Source organism: Lucilia sericata, unplaced genomic scaffold, assembly GCF_015586225.1.
Source record: "Lucilia sericata isolate MDLA Ls3-8-SP2 unplaced genomic scaffold, ASM1558622v1 Contig001102F_arrow, whole genome shotgun sequence".
NCBI lineage: Eukaryota > Metazoa > Arthropoda > Insecta > Diptera > Calliphoridae > Lucilia > Lucilia sericata.
Window position 1 is genome coordinate 116,755 of NW_023995074.1, and position 16,978 is coordinate 133,732.

Genomic DNA, 16,978 nt, shown 5'->3' on the forward strand with positions numbered 1-16,978 from the left:
ATAGACTAGACTAGACTAGACTAGACTATAGACTAGACTATAGACTAGACTATAGACTAGCTATAGACTAGACTATAGACTAGACTATAGACTAGACTATAATAGACTATAGACTAGACTATAGACTAGACTATAGACTAGACTATAGACTAGACTATAGACTAGACTATAGACTACGACTATATACTAGACTATAGACTAGACTATAGACTAGACTATAGACTAGACTATAGACTAGACTATAGACTAGACTATAGACTAGACTATAGACTAGGCTATAGACTAGACTATAGACTACACTATAGACTACACTAGACTAGACTATAGGACTAAACTATAGAGACTAGACTATAGACTAGACTATAGACTAGACTATAGACTAGACTATAGACTAGACTATAGACTAGACTATAGACTAGACTATAGACTAGGCTATAGACTAGACTATAGACTAGACTATAGACTACACTATAGACTACACTATAGACTACACTATAGACTAGACTATAGACTAGACTATAGACTACACTATAGACTACACTATAGACTAGACTATAGACTAGACTATACTAACTATAGACTAGACTATAGACTAGACTATAGACTAGACTATAGACTAGACTATAGACTAGACTATAGACTAGACTATAGACTAGACTATAGACTAGACTATAGACTAGACTATAGACTAGACTATAGACTAGACTATAGACTAGACTATAGACTAGACTATAGACTAGACTATAGACTAGACTATAGACTAGACTATAGACTAGACTATAGACTAGACTATAGACTAGACTATAGACTAGACTATAGACTAGACTATAGACTAGACTATAGACTAGACTATAGACTAGACTATAGACTAGACTATAGACTAGACTATAGACTAGACTATAGACTAGACTATAGACTAGACTATAGACTAGACTATAGACTAGACTATAGACTAGACTATAGACTAGACTATAGACTAGACTATAGACTAGACTATAGACTAGACTATAGACTAGACTATAGACTAGACTATAGACTAGACTATAGACTAGACTATAGACTAGACTATAGACTAGACTAGACTAGACTATACTAGACTAGACTATAGACTAGACTATAGACTAGACTATAGACTAGACTATAGACTAGACTATAGACTAGACTATAGACTAGACTATAGACTAGACTATAGACTAGACTATAGACTAGACTATAGACTAGACTATAGACTAGACTATAGACTAGACTATAGACTAGACTATAGACTAGACTATAGACTAGACTATAGACTAGACTATAGACTAGACTATAGACTAGACTATAGACTAGACTATAGACTAGACTATAGACTAGACTATAGACTAGACTAGACTAGACTATAGACTAGACTATAGGACTAGAACTATAGACTAGACTATAGACTAGATTATAGACTAGAGCTATAGACTAGACTATAGACTAGACTATAGACTAGACTATAGACTAGACTATAGACTAGACTATAGAATAGACATATAGACTAGACTATAGACTAGACTATAGACTATGGGGGGGGACTATATATCTGTACGTATGTTGACATTTTCCGGGGGCATGACCGCCATATGATAGCCTACACTCTAGTGATTACGTTAACAATGTTTATCTTTATTATCTTTTTAATACACAAAAGTATTTAATTTCTTTTTACCTTTATTTAGAAATATTTCACCCATTTGATGTCAAAAAGGATTTTCTAAAGAGGGGTTGTATGGGTGCAGGGGGGTTAAAATGGTCCCATCCTTATAAGTTTTGGTAAAGGGATTTACATCTACAGAAAATGATTCTGAGCCGATTGGTATATTTTTAGGTGGGTGTATATTTTTCGGTGTTATAAACATTAGCACAAAAGCATAATACCCTCCCCGCTACAGTGGTATAATAAACAATATAATAAAAAATTCACAGGACGAAGGTGTCTCTCTTTGAGTTTATGATGTTCATTATCCCATGTAAAATTTTAACCAACAGACCAGATCTCACCCATTTTACTCCACCTTATTTTTGCTAGAACCTAGAGACAATCAATTTAACTTTTTTTTAATTTGTTTATACAAAATAATTTCTATCAGTGTTTCATAATAAATAATTCACACGTTTTCATTTTAATGGTCAGCTATAGCAATTTTTTATTTCCTCTTTTTTCTGTAGCCATTATTAATTAATTAAATTTTTCGATTTTCACTTTCAATTATATGTTTCTGTAATAAATTTTAACACACATACAATATAATTTGGTTGATTGTATATGTAACTGTCATATAGATATGTCAATATAAAACTCAATAACAAACGATGAGTGAATGATTGAATGAATGTATGGGGGGTGTGAATTTATTTGCAAAAAACACCAAACCAACTGAAAATCACTTAAAAAACAATGAACATGCCCGAGCGGGGTTTTTCTTTATTTCTTTTTTTGTCAATAAAAGAATTACAACAAAACAACAATAAAATAATATTAAATGAACAGGAATGTAATATAATGTAATGTTGTGTATGAATATATCACGTCATCACTTTCACTGTTTACACACAAACTAGCACACACACTTACATACATACATACTCACTTAGATTGTCAGTGACATGAATATCATTGACATTTTTCCTTTCGCTTTTTGCACTCATTTCTCTTTTGTCCTTTATTTTTTTTTAATTTATTGTGGTATTCTGTAAAGCAACAACAACAATATGTATAATAAAACTATGTTTTGTGTTATTGTTTTTTTTTTCAGTTCAACATATCCTGCACGTTTAATATGAAACACATTATATTTGTGTTGTCTCCTAATTTAAAGGAGCCTTGTTTCCTCTCTTTATCTGACTTTCACTCTCTCTGTGAGTGTCCTTTATTTTTTGGTTAATATTTATTAAAATTTCTTTTTATTGTCAATCTCACATTTTATACAAGTATGTATGTATGTTTGGTTGGCTGCACGAAAGAATGTATTATTAAAAGCACTTGTTCTTTAACCTACATTACAACCATTACAATTCCAAATATTCATACATCATTATGAGGATCATCTTCATAATTATTATGAGAGTCATAATATTTAATATGACTCATTCATTCACATTTACAAGTTTAACTATTAATCGCAGAACATTTATGTTCGTTTGTCATCTTCATTTCGTTATTGTGTCAACACAGCAACAAGAAGGAGAAGCGAAAAAAAAAACAAAACAAAAAAAAAATGCAAAAAACCAACAAAAACTAACAAACCGAAAAAAAATCATTACAAAGAGAATTTAAATGAATTGATTCTACAAAATGCTGAATCGATAAAACTAGCGATCATCTAGGAATGGAATGCTTAATTGATATCATAAAGATTAATCTACACTAAGAGAAAAAGCAGCATAGCAGACATAAATTGAAAAAGTACATAGTGCATATTTCTCGTCATCGCAGTAAAATAACATTGACTATCTGAACCGAATAATGATCAAATAAAAGTGGATAAGCATTTGGGTATAACCAACCTGTGAAATAGGCCTAAGAATTCACTTAAGTTAAGGTATCTAATACCATATAAGATACATGTTTTTCTACCGATACAGGATCAAAATAGTGCTCCCGTTAAAGGCAGCAGACACAATTATCGTTTTATGATATAGAAATTCCTAAGCGTAGAAAATCAGACGAAATGTTCATGCCAGTTATGGTGGCAGTTTCAATCCATGTAATTTCCCGATGACCTTGATGAACTTTTTGATCTAGATTTCAAAATAGATCTAGATTTCAGAATAGATCATTATGAGACATAAAAGCACGACTATTCAGCATTCTTTGTTAAAAAACACATTCCATTGATTCCTTTATACTGAAAAAAGATGGTTGGTTGTATTAATTTTGTCATTCCTTGGACCATAGGCTATTGTACAAAATTGTTTGACAAAGAAAATACCACAGTATCCTACGCACAAAAATGAAATGAAAAGACATTTCTAATGTTGAGACTTTTTAAAGAATAAAGGATGTATATTTAAAATCCTTAAATATTGCGATATCGATTTAGAGTTCGTTTATTAGTCTATCCGTTCATACCCCGGGGGCATTTTACCTTAATGAAAGACCCTGATCTTGGGGTTATTGCGATCTCGGAGAAAAGAAGTGCTACCAGTACCTCTATATTATAAACTGGTGATGATTAAATGTATTCTCGGCCTTTCCTTGGAATGATTTGACATGTGGTCGAATCAGAGAACCACATAATCTGGTACTACGGGAACCGATAGCACCCAGGTCAGAATTTCGGACTTTGTTTTGTCTCGGTTATTGGAGAAGACCCTTCAGGATGTTGTGACTGTAGTTTTAACGGGAAGAGAATGTCGGTTAAAAGACTATTGCACGGTAAAGACTATAGTTCTGGATAAGTTCAGGGCTGTTGCAGTGGCAACAGATACCCTACAGAGAAGTGAATGTGGGACTAAGCCTTGGAAATGAGTTGGTGTTAAGAGTATACATATTATACGGGATGAGTGAATGTGTCGAATGTTGTTCTGTGGTTAAGAACAAATCCTCGGCTTATTTGATGGATTCGTGTTTCGGTCTACCGAATACATCTTTAGGTGCTTTTACCGACTCAACAGAGGTCATCCAAACTCGGAAGTTAAGTAATGGGGCAGCAATTGTCAGAAATTATATAGCTCGAGTACTTGAGCAAAGTGCTTGTACATGAACCGGCAGAATTATGTACCAAAATTTCCACAAGCGTGAATGAAGCACAAAGGGACAGTGGTGAGTCATTTAATCACCCCACCCAGTGGTGGAAAAAGTACTACCGTGAAATAAAGCCAATACGGCATATGTTCACAAAAAGCACTTCAACTTCTTCTTTATCCATACAATTTTCTGAAAGTCCCAGATATCTTCGAGATTCAACTCTTGAATAATTTTTTCCAGACATGCTTTCGAAATGTTTGCAATTTAAAATCCGTAAAATCGGTCCAGGATTTCGAAAACTGGAAAAGTGCCATTGATAGAAAATCAATTGTAGCTTTCATGATGTTTGGACACATAATCGAACTCTACGAGCTGGTATATATGATTCAAATCTCTTTTATGATCTGAATTGTGGCAAAAATATGCCAACAAATTTGTTAGATGTAAATATAAGTTGGAGTAATAAGATTTGTAAAACCACCCGGTGTATGAAGAACTTTTGAGGGACTGAAATTTATCGAATATATTAAATAAAATGTTAGCGATCTAATAGCTGATCTATTAACAAGAGTCCTGAAAATATTACAAGGACAAAATATCTATAACAGAGACTTTTCCAAAGGATTAGGCTGCGCTGAATCCGAATTCGAGATATCGCGTCCTGAAGTTTGAAAAACCCTATTTTTGGCTTTTTTTTGAGAAGTTATAACAGCGCCAATACAACTTTTTTTATGAAATGTTGTAAGCCAGCTGAAAGTCCATAACATCTGACATATCTTCTTTCTTCTTCAGAATATCTTCATCTAATCTGTTATAAAGTTTTTCATGGAGAACTAGTAGGCAGTTGTTTTCTACGTTAGATCCACTAATTTATCTTATTTAATAGTTTCACTATGCTACCAAATTTATCATGTATTATAAGATCGTCCACATGGTGACATGGATCCGTTGACAATAAATTAGGAAAGCACTAACCGAATACCGCTATCAGATTAATCAATTTTTTAAAACCTTTGACCTCCAATAACATACATAAGTAACGGTATAAGACTTATAGTGATGATCATTCAGAGAAATGTTAAGTTTGGAAAACACACAGTAGTCCTTTACATAGTAATCGTTTTGTTGACCTTTTGACCTTCAATTACTTGCTTATACATCATCGAAAAAGAGATAAATGTTCAATTAAAATCTTTGCAATAATATAACCTTTAATTAAACGGATCGGCATTCCTAAAGATTTCTTAACGAATTAATCATTTAATCTCTCTGAGAAACGTAAGTAGTGTGCATGAACACATACAAACCCACTAGTGTATGTATAAAATACGTGCCACACAGTATTGACAATGAGGACAAGTAGTGGGCCTTAATGTGGGTGTTGGCGATGGTTCACAGTTCATTATACCGTTGAGCAGTCACTCACATACACATTCATACTTAAATATGTTAAGTAGGGATTGGTAATGGTAGCAGCGTCTCTGGGTTCGTTACGTTTTATTTTGGTTTTTATTTTCCAAGTTTTTTTTTATATTTTATTTTTGCAAAAACTTTAGCAACAACAAAAACATTAGCACGGCATGCTTTTGATGTTGTTGGTTTTGTTCGTAGGCGATTAAAACTTTTATCCGTTGTATTTATTGTTTTCAGTGTCTTTTTGATGATGATGTTGTAGTAGTTGTTGTTTTTTGTTGTTGATGAGGTTTTTGTGGTAGCATGTGATATGACCTCATTCCATGTGTAAGACAGTGTGCGAGTAAGAGTGAAAACTTAACTAGGAGACAAAGTTAAACATTTTTTTAGAGTAAAGAAAAGCAGTATAACTTTTTTTGTTGGTTTGCTGCTTAAAAATTTATGATTTTTTAAATGTAAATTGTTTGTATGTATAAGTGTGTGTTAGACAAATTAATTTATTCCAATTAATTGGAAATGTTTTGCTTTTAAAAGCCTCATTAATAAAAGATTGAAGGATTTTGGAAGCCTAATTTATTCTCCATGTTCTGCGATTTCATTTCGTTTGATTAAATAAATTTCTAATAAAATTTTTGAGATTTATTTTTTGTTTTATTTCGCTGTAATTGTTTATGTTTTTTACATTGAAACACGTTTATTGGTAATCCTTCTCTTGAATCAGTTTTTGTTTTTTATATTTTATTTTACTTTGTTGTTGTTTTTGTTCTTGTTTTGACTGAATTCGTTTTTATTCTTTACTCTTTTCCAACAATTGAAGGTGGTTTATATTATATTTTTTATACCTGTTTATTTCGTTTTTATTGACCTCATAACCTCGAACAAAGAAATGTGTGTTTCTAGTGAAAGTTTAAGTTAATTCTGTGGCAACCACTTTTAATGCACTATGGGAATGGTTAAACAAAACTTGGCATTGGCTTTATTTTTCTGGGATTTAAATATCTTTTTAAACAAATAATATTTATACTCTTTACATTAATTCGGCCAAACCTAAAGCTCTTGTAACCAAAATATTCTTAACTAAATGAGAATTACTTGTATTGATAAAATGTAAGTTGGGGACTTCAAAATGAATGTGTTCTTTTGATCTGTACTTATTCTAAAATTATTTAAATGCATTCCATTCTGCTGTTGTTGTACAATTTGGAAAAAATATATCCCCAAGTGGGACTCGAACTCGAGCCTGAAGAATATTCAATATATGATATAATTCCATAGTTCAAAAAAATCTAATAAAATGTAAAATGTGTTACTTCTGCAGCTGATTTCTTGGAATATTCGTCTAAGCAATCGTTCAAAGATCGACCTAATTTGACCTTGCGATCTTTAACGTTTTAGATATTTGTCTTAGTCCTTTTGTGTATTTTTAGTTTGTCAGTGTACAGCCTCCTTATATCTAGGTGAGAACCCCACTTTGTCAAAATTCTATAAGAACAGTTATAATCATACTTTGTAGCCCATTTTATGCTAACTGCGTAATTTAAACAAATTTGTTGCAAATCTGTTTTTTAAATGAATCAATCTTTGAAGCAACAAAAAGGAAAAATCCACTGCTCCTAGCAGCATTTAAATTTAAGTATTTTGTTAATATTTCTCTATTACTTATACAGCAATTTTGCAAATTGTCTGAAATAAATTTCAACAATTTGTGTTTACAGAAAAAATTCGCAAAAAAAAATTATTTAATATTTTAAAACATTTGTTTGTTTAACGTCTATGTAGAAATTTAAATGTTTGTATTAATTTAAAGCAATTTTTTTTATTAAAAAATGTTTTAATAAACTCAAACTTGATGGCTGACAGAGCAGCATACAACGTGATTTTGAATATTTACATCTCATTAAAAAGCTTTAAATCAACTTAATGAATGAAGGTTTTAAGAAAACAAAAAACTTTTTTCTAGCTACTACGTAGTTTTAATGAAGCCACAACAAAAAAAGCCTTAAAGGTTTTTGAGTGATAAAAAAAGTAAAGAAAAATTCTTAAGAAGGTCTTTGGTAAAAAGTAATGAAGGTATTGAAGAAGACATTAGTCTTTAAAAAGTGAAGAGAGTAACAATACTATATATATTTATATACTAAGTATTTAATTATAATCCTATCAATTTTCCCCATCTGAGTTGAGTGATCACAATAACATTATCGGACACCACTACGTGATAAAATACCAAAACAAATCCGTGTCTCCCAGTTTTGCCCATACACAGAGGAATCCGTTGTCAAAAATGACCACGTTTGTTAACATTTAGACAACGGATGTGTATAAAATTTAAATAACACCCAGTTATCATTTTGACAACACATCGTTGTCATTGCAACAACGCATTGTTGTCATTTCAATTACGTTTTGTGTCATTTCGGCAATGCATCGTTGTGATTTTAACAACGAATCGTTGTCATTTCAACAACGCAACGTTCTGTTTGACTACACAGCGTTGTCATTTTGGTAACACATTATTATTTTTTTTGTTGATTTAATAACGTCGTGTATTGTTTATATTTTTGTTGTTAGTTTGACAGCTATTTGTACATACTTTGACAATGGATTTTATTAAAAAATTATAAACACTTTGGTGTCAATTTGGCACCAGGCATGTATAATTTTAAAAAGTCTTTTTCCCTCATTTTCTCAGGCTCATATCTCGCAAAAAACTTCATCTTCAAGATCAAAATCGCAAAAAACTTTTAAAAACTCGTTTTTTTTACTTTCGAGTCCTTCTTTAAGTTAGTCGTATACTTAATATTTGTAATATGAATAAATCATTAACGCGTATACGTACAGGTGTCATTAATAAAAACGACTTTCCGCCTTTAGATTTCTCATATAAATTTCAATTTTTAATGAAAAATATGAGTGATAACTGGTTAGGTAACGTGGGTTGCTCGCTAGTTAGAGAGTTCACTCGGAGGCCTCGTGGCCTATTCTTTATACCCTTAGAATTGCTTTCGCTTATGCCCTCATCTCCTGGAACCCATATCAACTCAACGTGATGTTGTATTAGTTTCGACTTAATAACATTGGAATTAAGAGCCTTGATTGATGCAAAGCTGCCCAAGTATATACATATGTATGGTCGAATTTTCGAGATTTAGTTACCGGATTCTTCTCGCGGCTGTATCTGCCTGAAGAACCGTGCAGGTTTCAGGTAGTCGAAGAAGTAGTACACAGAGGGAAAAATAAATATACACGCCTGGTAACAAATTGACACCAAACGTTAATCCATACGCCAAAATTTATTAGGGTCGGTCCATATTTTCCCCCAGCCCCTATATATAAAACATCTTTCTCAAAGATTTTCATCAACAAATCACATGTTATTCTCATAACTAGGGTATTACAAGGTCGGCCTGGGCCGACTATAATTTCTTACTGGAGTTTTGTTTGTCTTGAATATGTATTCTTACATTAAATAAGTTATAAATATTTGTTAGAAAATTCAGCTAAATTTAATTTTATTTATTTATTTTGTTATATAAAATCCGTTTCCTTCTTGGAATTAAATAAAAATAAAGAAAAAATACCCACACACACATATGTAGGTTTTATTTAATACTAATAAAGACTAACGGTAAACATAAAATAATACTCATTTTATAACATTTCCGTTTCCTTTTTCAATTTTTTTGTTTGTTTGTTTGTTTGCTTTTTCACAGAAAATCGACTGCTGCTGTTAACACAAAGACGTTGGTGTGTAAATGCGAGGAATGAGCAAAAAGAAAATTAACAACATCATCCAACATTAAACATTTAATGAGAAAATCTTACCACTACAACAGCAACTACATACCAAATGACATAGTGTAGTTGTAGACATCGTTTAATCCTGTTGTGTTAAACATACATTATACATAATCATTATTTTTCCAAAAAAGACAGACTACACAGAGAGAAGACAGGGTAAACGAGAAAGAAAGTAGATAAGTATGAGTAATAGAATTAGTGTGTGAGTTTATGAAAGACAAGAAGGAAAAATATTCACCAAGTAGCAATACATTGCTGCTAACGCTGCTGCCACTACAAACTATTAAAGCTACTGCTGCCACCGTTTAACACAAAATATAACAATAATACAATGTCAAATGTCAAACATGAAAATCAAGATTAAAAGGAAACGGTTTCCAAGTACTGTTACTAAATAAAACTTCTATAAAACTACAGTTTTTTGTAGCTGCAGTCTCTTCACATCGCTGGCGTTTGTGTGCCGAAACTCTCACCCACATATTCAAACATAAAGGACTTAAACATACACATACGAATTATTATTATTATTTGGATGTCATTATGTCGTTATGTACCGTTAAACTCAAATACATTGAAAATTAAATACTAAACAGCAAAGCAACGAGACCAAGAAAAAAAATATATTTGTGTCAGTCATTATGCTGTTTGTTGCTGTATATTTGTGAATGAAAAGACCCTGACTGAAGCAACAACAGCAACAAAAATACCGAGAAAATCCTAGTTATTCAAACGTATAAATGAATGAAAATAATGACTGACTCACCGTCTAAACGTATGGCTGGCTGACTGTTTCTGCTTGCATTTATTTGTTAACTTTTTTTTTCGATTCGTTTTTATGCCATTACCGTTGTGGTTTCTGCATTCATTTCTTGTTTTTCTCTACTCTACTCTACTCTTCGACATCTTTGTCATATTGGGTGGTGGGACTTTTGATTGCAGTGTTGTATTTTTATTATCCTTTTAAATACAAGTTTCAACGAAATACATCAACGTAATGGGTGATTTACAAGCAACAATTGAATTTTCAGTGGAATTGTATAAATTTTTAATGTCGACTTATTTCAAAGAGGGTAAGTATTTACTACGTATGTTTTTTAATCTTAAGTTAAGAATTATTTATTTTGATTTTAGTTTTTCTTGAGAATAGAAAGTAAGGGGAATTATATTCAAAGTACAAGAAAATCCTTCAAAATCTTTTGTAGCTAAAAGTAGATGTTTGAAAAAATTACTTAACTTTGATAAGTAATTTTTAAGAATTCATTTCTAATACTTTAATAATATATGATGACAGAGTACTGCTACGATTACTAGTTGATATTTGACATAAGAATGACATTGAAATTATATTTTTAATATTAAATTAGCTAGAAAATGAAATGATTAATCCGTTTAAGTGAAAGGTCCAGATTATCTAAAACAAATTTATAATGCAAAGTAACTTCAAAACTTAGTGGTCTTCGGTAGGTTAGTAATTACTGTTCTGAACTGGTAGACCGGAGATCGTGGGGTCTATTCCGACTTGAGATATTGGTAAATGAGCGCACAACAGTCTGATAAAGCCGTATTAACTAACTAACTAACTAACTAACTAACTAACTAACTAACTAACTAACTAACTAACTAACTAACTAACTAACTAACTAACTAACTAACTAACTAACTAACTAACTAACTAACTAACTAACTAACTAACTAACTAACTAACTAACTAACTAACTAACTAACTAACTAACTAACCAACTAACCAACTAACTAACTAACGAACGAACTAACTAACTAACTAACTAACTAACTAACTAACTAACTAACTAACTAACTAACTAACTAACTAACTAACTAACTAACTAACTACCTAACTACCTAACTAAACTAACAAACTAACTGACTGACTAACTAACTAACTAACTAACCAACTAACTAACTACTACCTACCTACCTACCTACCTACCTACTACCTACCTACCTACCTACTACCTAACTAACTAACTAGCTAACTAAATAACTAACTAACTAATTAACTAACTAACGTTTCCGGAGGAACTTTTATATCGAATAATACCGACTGTTCGACTGGACAAGAAGAAATGTAAACAAAAAGGAACATAAAAATATCTATATAAAGTCCGACCAATGATGAACTTTATAGATAGGAATGAGTATCAACTTCTGAAAATGAGAATTTACACTGACATCAAGTCGATCTTGATGTGGCTTAATTGGATTTTTAGTCGATCAGGTTTGATGCCCCAACCGCAGAAAAGATTTATAATTTGATCAACAGTATTGCTTAATGATTCCAAACTCATAATTCTGCAAAATATTTTTTATTAGATCAGATTCCTGATACCAAGAGCAATACACTGAGTTTATTTGCGTAAGTTTGTTTAACATCGTATATTGCCAAGAATGACCTGGTAATAAGATATAAATATTCTTGGGAATTAAAGATTTATTAAAAAAAAAACAAATTTACTAGCTTCTCTTCTGATCTATTCTACAGCTACAAAGTTCCCATCGTTACTCTTTTGACTATATAGTATATTTAGCTTAAACCTATACTATCTCCTTATCTCAAGTAAGGATAACTAACATCTATACTATCCAAAAGTAACTTCTTGAGTCATTAAGTAGATATTTTATATTTTTGTGGCCCCCGGTAGGTTAGTGGTTAGTGTTCTAGACTGGTAGACCGGAGGTGGTGGGTTCGATTCCCACCTGAGGCACTGGTTAAGGAGCGCACAACAGGCCCGATAGAGGCCTAGGTGTATTTCTTCGGATTTGATGTATATACATCCTCCTTTCAAACTAACTAACTAACTAACTAAGTAGATATTTTCTATAGGTAGACATTTTGACAATATTTTCCTACAACTTAAATCACACGAAAATTTGTGACGCTCTTAGAATTCGCTCAAATTCGGTCAGATACCACGAATTGGAGATCTGACTATAACCCATAAATTTCCTAAGTGCTCTTGCACTAGGATTCAAAACCAACCTGACAAAAATCCACCTTCAAACTAATTACAAAATCTACGTATGTTTTTCAACCCACCTTTTAAGTTTTTAAGAGGACTCAATTATTGTGACATTCAGGCATGACTTAACAACAAAATCACAAAAAAAACACAAACAATCTCATCTTCACAGTCAACTGAACAGACACTTCAAATTTAATTTAACCACAATGTCAATCGCATAGAGAAAACTAAAATATAAAAAACTGACAATTGTTTTTAAATTGTTCCCCTTATAGTTGATGAAAATGTTTTTTAAAATGACCATTAACCTTTATGTGTATTACTAAATAAGCTAATGAAAGAAGAAGAAGAAAAAAAGACAAGTGAAATACTTAAAAAATAAACCATTTGATTTTTCTCTTTACAGTTTATATCAAGTACGATGTGCCCTGCGTGTCTCACCCCGTTTACCGGTACAAATCGAGACCACAATACCAGAAACCACAGCTAATGGCCAGCCAGCAGCACAGCCCATTATATCAAATGGAAGTGGTGCTAGCGGAGGTAGTAGTGATGCTGCTAATACAAATACCAACAGTAATGGAAGTGGTAACAGTGCAGGTTTAGGAGTAGTAGGAGGAGGAGGAGGTGGTATTCTCGGTTTGTCTAATGGCAATAATATTGTTGTTGTTGGCGGCGGCGGTGGCATTGAAGCAGACCTAAGAGATCAACAACTTCATCATCAACCTTCCGATATACCACCACTACCTAATAATGTGCACAATTTAGGTTCGGCCAGTATAATTAATGGGGCGGGGGCCTCACGTGTTTTTCAAATACTCTATCGCAATGAAGAGGTGACATTACGTGATGTAATATACTTTCGAACACATTTATTAGGTGAGTATAAATGACTTGGTAATAACTATAAGTATGCGAGACATCACACACATAACATCCTCCCATCGATGCGACCACCTCCCACTTTTTGTTTTTCATCTGATTTAAACACATTCAGTTTGGTTAATGGTGTGTGTATTGAACGATTTTATGTTCATGTTTCAATGTTTGTTTAATGTCATTATGGACAAGCAGACTAAACAAAGAAGAAAAAAGAAGAAAATCATGAAATGAATATAAAATCAAAGGTGTTCCTTCGTTAGAAAGGTGATTCAAATTAAAATGTCTTTCTCTCAAAATGACTTAGTCAATCAATAACTACATATCATTGGCGATATAACAAAGTAATCAATAGGATACTTAAATACTTTTTGTTTAAATCTTTAAGAATTTGATGAATTGAAAAGTGTTTTGAAAACATGCTCGCAAATAACAGAAAATATTCGGAAATCCTTGCTCTTTCACTCTAATTAAGATATATTTTCTATACAAACTCTATCTCTAATTGAGAGCTATTTCTATAGAAAATCTCTCTCTTATTGAAAGATATTTTCCATCGATATTACATTACATTTAATAATTTCTCCTAAACAATAACCATTTTTACAAACGTTCTGCATTTCCTCAACTTTTTCCAATCACTTTGATTTCAAATAATTTATTCATGATAAAACAAAACCTCAAATTCATCTCTTTACAAATCGTATCCCTTTTGTACTTTCATACTTTTGACTAAATATGTATCAGTGGGTTTTCAAATCAAAATTTAGGTCATGAAAAATATGGGGAAAAAAGACTAGAAAAATATAACAAAAACTTCACTTAAACTACTTATTTTATTTTAAACAAATACTTGTAAAACGTACTAAATACGTACATACGTAAGCATTAAGAGTTTGTTCTAATTATAAAAGTTTTCCTTTCATACTCGCATTTCATTAAGGAGAATATGCTTCAATTAAAGGCTTTTATAGGCCATTAATAGAGGAAGTTTTTCTTCTCTGACACAGCTTGAATGAACGTGTACTTTTGTTTGCAGTCTCGTTATGCTGCAATATGTACTATTCATCCAAATTTGAGATACTTAGTAGTGATTTAGATCATAGAGAGAAGTGTTGAATGCAACTTGTGTTGGAGAGTATTGAAGTGGAGAAATGTGCTTTAATTGAAATTATTAAATTAAATAATCTTAGAGATTTAAAATATAAATAGGTTTGCCTCTAAAGGCAATAGTTGTGTATTTGGCATTATGGACATCGAAAAGGCTCCCAAATTCGAAAAAAAATATTATTAAAAGTACTAAATTTTCTTCCTGTTCACTAGGTCACAAGTTGGTCTAATGACTAAAACAAGGACTAGTTACTAACTAGTACACAGACGGATTAATGCACATGATATTGACGTATCTATAAGTCTTTAGACTAGTCTCTGGACTGGTCTACGGAATTTTTAAATGAACAAGCACTGAAGCAGAACTGAACTAGAACTAAACTAGAACTGAACTAAAACTGAACTAGAACTGAACTAGAACTGAACTAGAACTAAACTAGAACTGAACTAGAACTGAACTAGAACTAGAACTGAACTAGAACTGAACTAGAACTGAACTAGAACTGAACTAGAACTGAACTAGAACTGAACTAGAACTGAACTAGAACTGAACTAGAACTGAACTAGAACTGAACTAGAACTGAACTAGAACTGAACTAGAACTGAACTAGAACTGAACTAGAACTGAACTAGAACTGAACTAGAACTGAACTAGAACTGAACTGAACTGAACTGAACTGAACTAGAACTGAACTAGAACTGAACTAGAACTGAACTAGAACTGAACTAGAACTGAAACTGAACTAGAACTGAACTAGAACTGAACTAGAACTGAACTAGAACTGAACTAGAACTGAACTAGAACTGAACTAGAACTGAACTAGAACTGAACTAGAACTGAACTAGAACTGAACTAGAAACTGAACTAGAACTGAACTAGAACTGAACTAGAACTGAACTAGAACTGAACTAGAACTGAACTAGAACTGAACTAGAACTGAACTAGAACTGAACTAGAACTGAACTAGAACTGAACTAGAACTGAACTAGAACTGAACTAGAACTGAACTAGAACTGAACTAGAACTGAACTAGAACTGAACTAGAACTGAACTAGAACTGAACTAGAACTGAACTAGAACTGACTACTGAACTAGAACTGAACTAGAACTGAACTAGAACTGAACTAGAACTGAACTAGAACTGAACTTAGAACTGAACTAGAACTGAACTAGAACTGAACTAGAACTGAACTAGAACTGAACTAGAACTGAACTAGAACTGAACTAGAACTGAACTAGAACTGAACTAGAACTGAACTAGAACTGAACTAGAACTGAACTAGAACTGAACTAGAACTGAACTAGAACTGAACTAGAACTGAACTAGAACTGAACTAGAACTGAACTAGAACTGAACTAGAACTGAACTAGAACTGAACTAGAACTGAACTAGAACTGAACTAGAACTGAACTAGAACTGAACTAGAACTGAACTAGAACTGAACTAGAACTGAACTAGAACTGAACTAGAACTGAACTAGAACTGAACTAGAACGGAACTAGAACCTGAACTAGAACTGACTAGAACTGAACTAGAACTGAACTAGAACTGAACTAGAACTGAACTAGAACTGAACTAGAACTGAACTAGAACTGAACTAGAACTGAACTAGAACTGAACTAGAACTGAACTAGAACTGACTAGAACTGAACTAGAACTGAACTAGAACTGAACTAGAACTGAACTAGAACGGACTAGAACTGAACTAGAACTGAACTAGAACTGAACTAAACTGAACTAGAAACTTGAAACTAGAACTGACTAGAACTGGAAACTAGAACTGAACTAGAACGAACTAGAACTGAACTAGAACTGAACTAGAACTGGAACTAGAACTGAACTAGAACTGGAACTAGAACTGAACTAGAACTGAACTAGAACTGAATAAACTGACTAGAACTGAACTAGAACTGAACTAGAACTTGAACTAGAAACTGAACTAGAACTGAACTAGAACTGAACTAGAACTGAACTAGAACTGAACTAGAAGAACTAGAACTGAACTAGAAGAACTGAGAACTAGAACTGAACTAGAACTGAACTAGAACTGAACTAGAACTGAACTAGAACTGAACTAGAACTGA

General features: G+C 32.3%; 1 protein-coding gene across 1 annotated transcript in view; it reads left to right on the top strand.

Moving 5' to 3' along the window:
• LOC119610000 (protein FAM135A-like) overlaps positions 1 to 16,978 on the top strand; it is a 54,123-nt gene that overhangs the window by 25,501 nt on the left and 11,644 nt on the right. The window contains 4 exon segments of the mRNA XM_037965060.1: positions 9,835 to 10,962; positions 10,965 to 10,992; positions 13,310 to 13,497; positions 13,609 to 13,782. Of these exon segments, the coding sequence (XP_037820988.1) occupies positions 10,917 to 10,962; positions 10,965 to 10,992; positions 13,310 to 13,497; positions 13,609 to 13,782 (436 nt within the window). The 5' untranslated portion in view covers positions 9,835 to 10,916.